Below are 9,760 nucleotides of genomic sequence, written 5' to 3' on the forward strand. Positions count from 1 at the left end.
TGAAAATGTTGATGGAAACAAATGTACAAATGTGCTTGACAAAATGGATGGCTGTATGGATTGTGCTAAGAGCTGTACGAATTCCCAATAAAATGATTAAAAACGAGAGACAGGGAGACACTCTAAGACTTGCTCTGGAACATAAAGACGCTAAAGAGAATAGAAAAAGTATGAAAGAGATAAGCAGAAAAGAAGACACAGTAAAGCATTATAATGAACTCTTCCGAGCTAGAAAACAAAACGGGAAGAACACACACAGCATATCTCAACCTAAAAGAACTGAAGACATCGTTCAAAAGTCAAGGTGCAATACTGAGGGATCCTCAGGACAAATGATTGAATGATTCAGGGTGCAACAAAAGATAGGACTACACAAGTTGTTATACCAAGAAACAAAAAAACAACAACAACAAAACCGGTCAACATTCAACATTCCAAGAGGCAGCATAAGATCAAGAACCAATGGTACTGAACGAAGTTGCACTGAGGCATTAGTGAAAAACAAGGCTCCTAGGACTGATGAAATAGCAATTGAAATGTTTCAAGAAACCGATGCAGCGCTGGAAGCACACGCTAGTCCATGTAAAGCAATTTGGACGACAAGCAGCTGGCCCATGGGCTGGAAGAGATCATTATCTGTGCCCATTACAATAAAAGGCGACCCAACAGAATGTAGAAATGGCAGGACAGTACCACGAATATCGTGTGCAAGCACAATTTTGCTGAAGATAATTGAAAACTAGTTGTAGCAGTCCACTGACAAGGAGCTGCCAGAAATTCAGGTCAAATTCAGAAGAAAATGTGGGAGGGATATTACTGTTGAGGTCAGATGGATGGTGATTAAAAGCAAACAGTACTTGCATGTCATTGACTACTCAAAGGCATTTGATTGTATGGATGCTTAAAAAGTATAGATAACATAAAAAATTAGTTCTTAATTAACTAAAAGCATAGATAACATTGAGGAGATTGGGAGTTCCAGGACAATGAATTATGCTCATGAGGAACCTAAACACAGACCAAGAGAGTTAGTCGTTCAAATGGAACAGGGGCGTCCTCTCACCACGCTTATCCAATCTGTAGCCGAGCAAACCATCTGGGAGCTTGACTGCAGGACAAAGAATGTGGCTTTAGAGTTGGAAGAGAGTTCATTAGCCACCAAGTCTGTGTGCCAAAGCCGCGTCCCCGCTGGTGCATACCAAGGACTACTGCCTTCTGCATGGATTACCAATCAGTGTAACTCGCTGCCAGAGAGTCGGCTCGGACTCAGAGGGACCCTCTATCAGTGTAAAGAAAACACAGACACAACTGGACCTGAAGATAACAGCTTGAGAAACGGACTGCAGGGTCATCTTCCCTTACGCACACGAGGTGACTGGGAAGGAACGCGCAACAAAATCAGTGGGGAAAAATGAACAGGTCTAGAAAAGGATACACCACGCACCATAAGGCAGAGACAGAAAGCACCAAACTAAACTAAACCACACTCAATGCCACACTCAATCCTGACTCCCGGTGACGCTATAGGAAAGCGTGGAACTGCCCCTGTGGGTTTCTGAGACCAGAACTCTTTACAGAAGAGCCCTTGTGGTGCAGTGGTTATGCACTGGGCTGATAACCCCAAGGTCAGCAGTTTGAACCCACCAGCCATTCATTCTGTGAGCAAAAGACTTGGCTTTCTACTCCTGTAAAAAGTTACAGAAAGCATACACTCCTTAATATAAAGGGAACAACACCCCCCCCCAAAAAAAACCCCACAAAACCTCCATCAGTGTGGAATCAATTCTGGCACACAGGGACCCTGTAGAACAGACTATAACTGTTCCTTAAGGTTTCTAAGTTTGTAATTCTTAACAGGAATGGACAGTCTCATCTCGTTCCCATGAAGCAGCTGGTGAGTTTGAACCTTATCAATGCTAGCAGTCCACTGCTTAGTTCACAGCACCACCAGGGATCTATACTCATGTGGTTCAAAAAATGTAAATGAGGATGCTCTTTCTCAACATAGTGACCAGGATGCCAGGGTCCGTACATTTAGTACATCTCGCCAGGACAATATTTCTCAAGTAGCAAAAACACTGACCACAGCAGGGAAGGGTTCTGACATCATGTGTTAAATGTAGTGGGAGTCATTCAGAACCCTCAAGATTTAAATGAGATTTCACAGTTGAAAAATTCCCAATAACAACACACAAACTGATCTAGAAGTGTTCTTCCAGTGGAAAGTGTAAATCCAAGAACTTAAAGATACCCATCTCATATGCTAAAATCCTCTAGCAAAAGAAAGAAAGAAAGATTCATTTTGGATTCCAATTTTAGACAGTGGAGAGGCATCAAAAATTATGGGAATTTTTGGACATTCCCTTACAGAAGAGTCACAGGAAGAGACGAGCCAGTCAGGGTGCAGTACAACACCGTTGAAACATACACCTTTCTTCTAGTTCCTTAATGCTTCCTCCCCCTGCCCCCCACTATCATGACCTCAATTCTACCTTACAAATCCAGCTAGACCAGAACATGTACATGGGTACAGATAAGAGCCGGAAACAGGGAATCCAGGACCTATAAATCCCTCAAGACCCATATTGAGACTAGCAATACAGGAGGGTAAGGGGAAGGTGGGGGAGAAAGGGGGAACCGATCACAATGATCTCCATACAACCCCCTCCCAGGGGGCCGGAAAACAGAAAAGTGTGTGAAGGGAGACATCATCCAGTGTAAGACATGAAATAATAATTTATAAATTATCAAGGATTCATGAGGGAGGGAGGGGAGAAAGTGAGGAGCTGATACCAAGGGCTCAAGTAGAAAGAAAATGTTTTGAAAATGATGATGGCAACACCTGTACAAATGTGCTTGACACAATGAATGGATGTATGGATTGTGATAAGAGTTATACGAGCCCCCAATAAAATGAATAATAAAAAAATTATGGGAATTTAATACCAAATCTAGGTAGGTAGATGAGAAGACACAGATTTAGATTAAGCCTCAACAAAATAGGAATAGAAGGGAAATTCCTTAACATATTGAAAAGGTATATAGGCAAAAGTAAAGACCATTAATTTGCTCAAAGGGAAGTTGTGTTGGACAGGGTTCTCCAGAGAAACCAAACCAGGACACTTTATATATATATACAGCATGAAGGAATATAACAGCTAATTATTCCACACAGTCCATACATTGGGCTCAGTTCAACTCACTTCTGTGGAATAGTTAATATACTGGAAGTCCTTCAACTCACGAGGGCTGCTGGGTTCAAGGTCAAGGAAGCAGACAGCTGAGTCTTCCCCAGAGGCAATGCAGGCAGTCCTTCCACAGGCAGCAAACAGCAGGGCGGGTCATCAACAGTCAGCAGCTCAGGAGCTTAGCGAAGCAAGCCGGATGGAATATCGAACTCAAGCAGTGCAAGATGACAGGATCTAACAGCCTCAAACTCAAGCAATGTGGCGAAGCAGATCTCGACGGAACCTCAAGCTCTAGTGACACGATCCATGGATTGGCTGTCCAACAGGTAATGTAGCTCACAAGTTGAGGCAGAGGACTAGCTAACGCAGCCACACACTGGTCTGATCACCAGAGAGCAAGGAGAGGGGGCGGGGCTTGCTGAGCCATTTATCTCTTTGCCCTTCAATAAAACTGGATTAACAAAATTATTAATCCCACATGTTTCTATTGGCCAGGTTGGCAAAATGAACCTACCTATCACAGGAGTAGAAACTAAAAGCTTTAGGGAACCGTGCTTCTTACACACCTGAGAAAGCCCAGGCAAATACCTTTGCCACTGGAAAAAAATAATGGGTGTAGAGACCCCAAATCTGAGTCAGCCTGACTCTCTTCCCCCATCCCCATTCCTTTAGCTCCACCTACGATCCCATAAAGTTAAGGCTTTTCCTACCAACTCTCCCCCCTTATCACTCCATCACACAGTGCAAGAGGTTAAGCAGAAGCTTTCGAACTGGGACAAGAAGGGCTCTAGGGGCCATAACTGCTGCCTTCTTCAGCCTCCAGTCAGGGGAATTCCAACACTCAACCCAAATGGACCACTCAGGCCTAGGACAATGTGGCAGTTACATAATCTTTTGTCAACTTGAAGTGTAGGGGTGGAGTCTAGTCTATCATCCAGGTCATAGTCAATGAGGCCTCTGTGTGGGCATGGCCTTCTCCTGCTGGGAGACATTCCTGTTGACAAGCCACATGGAGATCAACTGATGGCGCCTGGTCTGTGATCTTCCTGCATTCGGCATCATTGCATGGCTGCATGAGTCTAAAGGGGAATATATGGACTAGTATCGGACACATGGGCTGATATCAGACTTATTAACTCGATCTGGACTGGGATGTTTCTTCCTTTTTTCACTTTCTAAATCATTTTATTGGAGGCTTGGGATATTTCTTAATATACAATTGCTCTTTGATATAAAGTTCTCTCGTAAATATATATATATGTGTCAAAAGAATTTGTTTTTCTAGTCTACCCAGACTCACACAGGGATGCTGATGCTCCATGGTGCCAGCTCTGAGTCACACAGGTGACCTCAGGCTTCCCAGGCTTGAAAAGCCACATTACAGACGATGGACCCACTGACAGTAGAGCATGGATGCCTTCCATGACTCACAGAGAACTCCAGCACCCCTAGCACACAGTTGGTCCCCTGAGCAGTTCATCTTTAACCTCATCCCCATGTGCCCTGTCACAGCACTCTGGAGTACTCACCATTTCCTTGCTCCAGCTTCTGGCAGTCTAACTGAATGTCCTCTGTAGCCCAGGAAGCCACTGCAGCAAGAGGGATGAGAGTGGAAGTGGAACCACTGGGCAACTGAGAGGAGGAACAGTATCCAGTCCTTGCAATCCTTTCTTGTGATTTACACACACACACAAGACGGTATCCTAGCTGCCAGCTGCCTAGACTGGATTCTTCTTCCCCGAGACACACCTGGGGGGATGGGAATAGAAAATGTTGAATCAAGAGGCATTTCTTGGCCTTCAGCTCTTTTCCTGGGCAGGGAGGGCTTCCCCCATGCTAAAGGCCTGGCTCCCCTTGGGAGCATCTGCATGGAAGGCCGTATGGGCTCCCACCTTGCAATAGAGGTAAACTCTGGGCAAAACACTGTCATTCAAGGTTTAGCAATAGGGGACATTTACTAGGAAATAACACCCAGCCCCCCAAAATGCATAGCGGGGTGTGCTCCAAGCCCCTTTGAACAGGGCACAGGAAATAGCCTTCTGATCATAGGAAATGCTACCAGTCGTCAGTCTGCTGTCGGCTCCTCCCAACACCTATCAAGCATATGGCTCTCCTCTACCAGTAGGGGGAACTCCTCACTAGATTTAACTAGTCAGGAGGCCATCCGGCTTTTACCAAATAATGAACCTACTGCCTTTGGGACAGGAATCCCCGGTCCATTACAATCCTAACAATCGGGCTTTTGTTAGGGAAATCTAATTTGAATGCTCTCAGTGTGCAAACTATCACAGATGTCATTAATCAGGAATATAAAGAGAAATTAAGGTGATGGTTAGATCCCCATGTGTCCTGGACCATAAGAAGGGGAGACATCTTAGGGCAACTGTTGCTACCCCCTTATGCTCCTATAAATAAAAAGGATACCATTAAGGAAAAAGCAGCAGGAGAGGCAGGCCTATCCAGGAGTCATGGGATATTCTGGAGTGCGATTTGAGACAAACAGAGCAGAGCGTCCATTTATGGAGCTGACAATTGAGGGAAAGAAATTCTCAGGTCTCCTAGATTCAGGGGCTCATCTCTCTGTCATGAGCTATCAACAGTGGCCCAAAGCCCTGGCCGCTGGCCTCTCCAGATTTTACCATGGGAAGAATAGGAGAGTTAGGTCAGGAGAATGTAAGGCAGAGCAGGAAAATCTTGCAGTACACAGGCCCTGAGGGACAATCTAGACTCATAAAACCTGTGGTAACTCTCACCCCATTAATCTATGGGGAAGAGATCTATTACAGCAATAGGGGTATAGCTCAGTCAGTAGAACAGGAGACTCTTAATCTCAGGGTCATGGGTTCATGCCCCACACTGGGCATTGTTTGTTGGGGCTGGGTCCCCCCACACAACCTCCTAGAACACACACCTATATGGGGATCTGCAATGATTGGTTATTAATATAGGGGGAGGGGGAGAGTCACAAGCCTACATCTATAACATACATTTTGGTGCCTTGTGGATTTAAATACTAATTTTTTTAACGGAGGTGATGCTAATGGCATTAGACTTAAGACTTATCAAACAGAATATTAAATTTAGTGCACTCATTACTTGACTTTTGGCAGGGAATTTGGTTTTCTGTGAAAGTTTACAAATTGTGCTGTTTGACTTTTTAGTGTTGATATCGTCTTCCAAAATTTTTTTCTATAGAAAATGATTATCCCTTTGCAGCTCTTACATTCAATCTATTTGATATACATATAACACAGCTCACTGCCATCAAGTAGATGCTGACTCACAGTGACCCTATAGGACAGGGTAGAAACCACCCTGGTGAATTCACCAGACTGTAATTCTCAACGGAGTAGAAAGCACTATCTTCCTCCCTCGGAAAGGCCAGTGGCTTTGAACTGCTGGCTTTATAGTTAGCAGGCTGATACATAACCACTGTGCCGCCAGGCTTCCTGATATACACATACCACCCTCATTCTCACGTCTGGTTTAAAAAGGAACATTCTCTAATCCCGTCACAGATGCTACTCATTCCTTGACATAATCCCTTTCACTATAGAGTCTTTATATTCAAAGTGATGTACAATAGACCATGCTATAGTCGTGCATTCCACATTTAAGTAATACTTTGTAAAACCACCATTACGAAGGATGTCACACTGTAGTATGGTTGATTCTGATTTGTTTCAGTATGTTGGTTACCTTTCATTTGTCAAGCCTAGAAATACATGTGGAAAATGTAGCCAAGTCTGAGAACATGGCAAAGCCTAGTCTTCTGAGAGATAACGTACATCTTAAGCAATAAAAAGCCGTTTTTTTCTTTACGTTTCTGTGTAATGAACCCTCAGAATAGCCTACATCACAGACAAGATGGTTGCAGCAGGCGGTGACCCCCTCCACCTCCCCCAGGCCTGTCTGAAGAAGAACGGCTTTCAGGAGACATTATGATGAATATCCAAAATGACTCCTGGACACCATTTGGACGTCTCTTGGGCTATGAGAACTACATACTAACCCACGTGTGTTGTCCCGTGTGTGAACTGCACGCTTGACTAATAAATGTGCTTGAACTATTTTCAAGTTGAATTAGAGTCCTCAGTACAGAACACTTGCTTGTCTGCCCTCATTCTTAACATTTCCTGCTCAGACACTGGGAAAGCGACCAGGCTTTGCTACAAGAAATCTTCAACCTATGAAGAAGGGTGATGTTTAGTTCCTAGAAACTGTGGCTCAATCACCAGAGTGTAATCCTGCACAAATCTTGTCTCAGCCAACGTTTAAGACCCGAGACGGGGTGCTCAATACATCGATCACAATCTACTAGTTGATCGCAAATGTAGTGTGGGTAGATTGCATGACATTAAAAAAATAGACTTAACTCTATCACCAATCCCGTCACGTAACTGATATAGAGCACAGCCAATCAGATGCAATCTTAGGTGTCAAACTCATGCGCATGCGCAAACAACTGCGCTAAGTGCAGCAAAACTGATAAGCTAAATTATCGCCAATTTCTAGACCTTGGTTTTTTTCTCTTAAACGTAAGAAAGGGTATTAAAATGAGTGGGGAGCTGGACCAAGAGAGAAGGCAAAAACGTATCACTTTCATATGGAATGGGAGATTTTGACACTACAAGCCGACATTCAGCTGAAGTCCAGAGCACATGTACAGTTCTGGAACTAACTGGCAGAGGGAAAGTACCCAAACGTGAGAAAATGTGCTCCCTCCTTGACTGCGTTATTCGGCTCTACTTATTGATGTGAATCAGCCTTTTCCCACATAAAGATCATTAAGTCCAAGTACCGTTCCACCATGACTGATGATCATTTGGAAGTGTGCTTGAGGCTGGCCGTCAGCAACTACTGTCCGGACTATGCATCCCTGGCTCATTCCACTCAGTGCAAGTCATTAGAGTAAACTCAGGTAATGACAAAAAACGTACATAATTAATTATGTTCTCAGTGTATTCAAAAATACATGTAATAAATAAGTAAAAATAAATGTTTTGCATTTTTGTAGTTGGTAGATCATTTTGACTTGATCATTTTATAAGTAGCTCGCACGCTGAAAAAGTGTGAGCACCTGCCCCAGAGGGACACGCTGGCCATGCGATTCCTACGCGTGGTTCAATGCCTGCGGTATGCTTGGTCAGCCACACCACAGTTCGCACTGCCTCTCACCCAAATCGTGACCAAAATGTCTGCCTTGCAGACAATTCTTCGCAGCGTGGCTTTTCCTAGACATTTTTCCTCCTGAGATGGGGCTAAGTGTGGTCCTAAGTAGAGGGCCCTGGTGGCGCGGAGGGATCGGCCTTTCACACACACCGGCCACCCCCAGGGAAAAGGTGCAAAGGTCTGTAGCCTGGGAAACCACTAAGTGGCAGTAGTGGGCGGGTGGGGGCTTCGAGGAAGCCTTTGACTCGTGTTTTCCAAGATGCCAAGTGAAGCCGACTTGTGCTTGGCGATTTACCCGACTTTACCTGTTCAGGGAAAGACACGAGTCCAGCCCATCTACTCTGCCTGCCGTCGGGCCCTCGGCCGCGCAGAAGGGAGCCGCGGCGGCGGCGGCGGCGGCGGGAGGGCAGACAGGCCCGGACGCAGCACGGGACCGGGGACCCCGCGGGCAAACCTCGGCACCTCCCCTTCCCCAGGTACTGCGGCGGCGGGGGCGGGACCCAGGGAGGCGCACTTCCGCTTCCGGGTTCCGGGCGCTGCGAGCGGAAGGGGCGGGGCCGGAGGCGTCACCCGGGGAAGCGGTCGCGCGAGTCCACGGCTTCCTCTTGGGTTAGGTCTGTGTCGTCGGCGCTCTTTGTTTCTTCTTCGGGGATTTTAGAGGGACGCCGCTGCCGTCACCCAGAGGCAGGTGTCCAGGTTTCCGCACAGACTGCGGGTCGTTGGAGGACCCGGCCCACTCATCGCGGAGACGGTGACCTTCAGCCAAGCCAGGCCCTCGGGAGAGGCGGATGCAAAGGCACACAGACACAGAAATACGGCAGCCCCCCCGTTACCCGAGCGAGCCCGGGGAGTGAGCCAGCCACATGGCGCAGGGGCACGTCGCGGGGCGCGAACCGCCGCTTAGGCTCAGGGCCGCCCACTGTCCGGGAAGCCGGAGACCCGACGCGGCCCCTGCGCCCCGCTTTAGAAGGGAAGGGAAGACGACTGGTGTTCTCACGTTGTCTTCCTTCACCTTGTTAGGGACGTCTGATCATGGGATTGGGCGAATTGGTATACTTTGAAAAGCAATTCTGGGCTAACAAGTCTGATCTAATTGCTACGTGCGTGTAAGTTTGGCAAGTGAAAGCCCGGCACTTGTTAGGGCAAATAGATGTCTCAAATAAAAGCAAAAATATTTCAAATAATGTCATGAGCGGCACGATCAATAATTAACGCTCTTAGACGTTTTCGAATGCTCCCTTTATTCACTGCAAACACACATCAAACAATCTAAAATCTTAAAATTAACTCAAACTACCAAGTGTAAGAATAGCAGGGCAAGTATAAGGGCAGCATCATAGTCCCAATAAGCATTGCCTTCATGGGTGTACTCACCCCGGGTAAAGTTGGACAGAGCAGAA

General features: G+C 46.1%; 1 protein-coding gene across 1 annotated transcript in view; it reads right to left on the bottom strand.

Annotated features, from left to right (window-relative positions):
* Positions 1 to 8,726, bottom strand: part of LOC101645632 (zinc finger protein 709-like) — a 27,827-nt gene extending 19,101 nt beyond the window's left edge. Inside the window, exons 1-2 of the mRNA XM_045299207.1 lie at positions 8,666 to 8,726; positions 4,718 to 4,937 (exon numbers count right to left, since the gene is read on the bottom strand). Coding sequence (XP_045155142.1) covers positions 4,718 to 4,720 — 3 coding nt within the window. The 5' untranslated portion in view covers positions 4,721 to 4,937; positions 8,666 to 8,726. The remainder of the gene's footprint in view (positions 1 to 4,717; positions 4,938 to 8,665) is intronic.
* Positions 8,727 to 9,760: the final 1,034 nt, after the last annotated feature.

Source organism: Echinops telfairi, unplaced genomic scaffold (genome assembly GCF_000313985.2).
Source record: "Echinops telfairi isolate 266 unplaced genomic scaffold, ASM31398v2 ScPeMD7_7457;HRSCAF=8495, whole genome shotgun sequence".
NCBI lineage: Eukaryota > Metazoa > Chordata > Mammalia > Afrosoricida > Tenrecidae > Echinops > Echinops telfairi.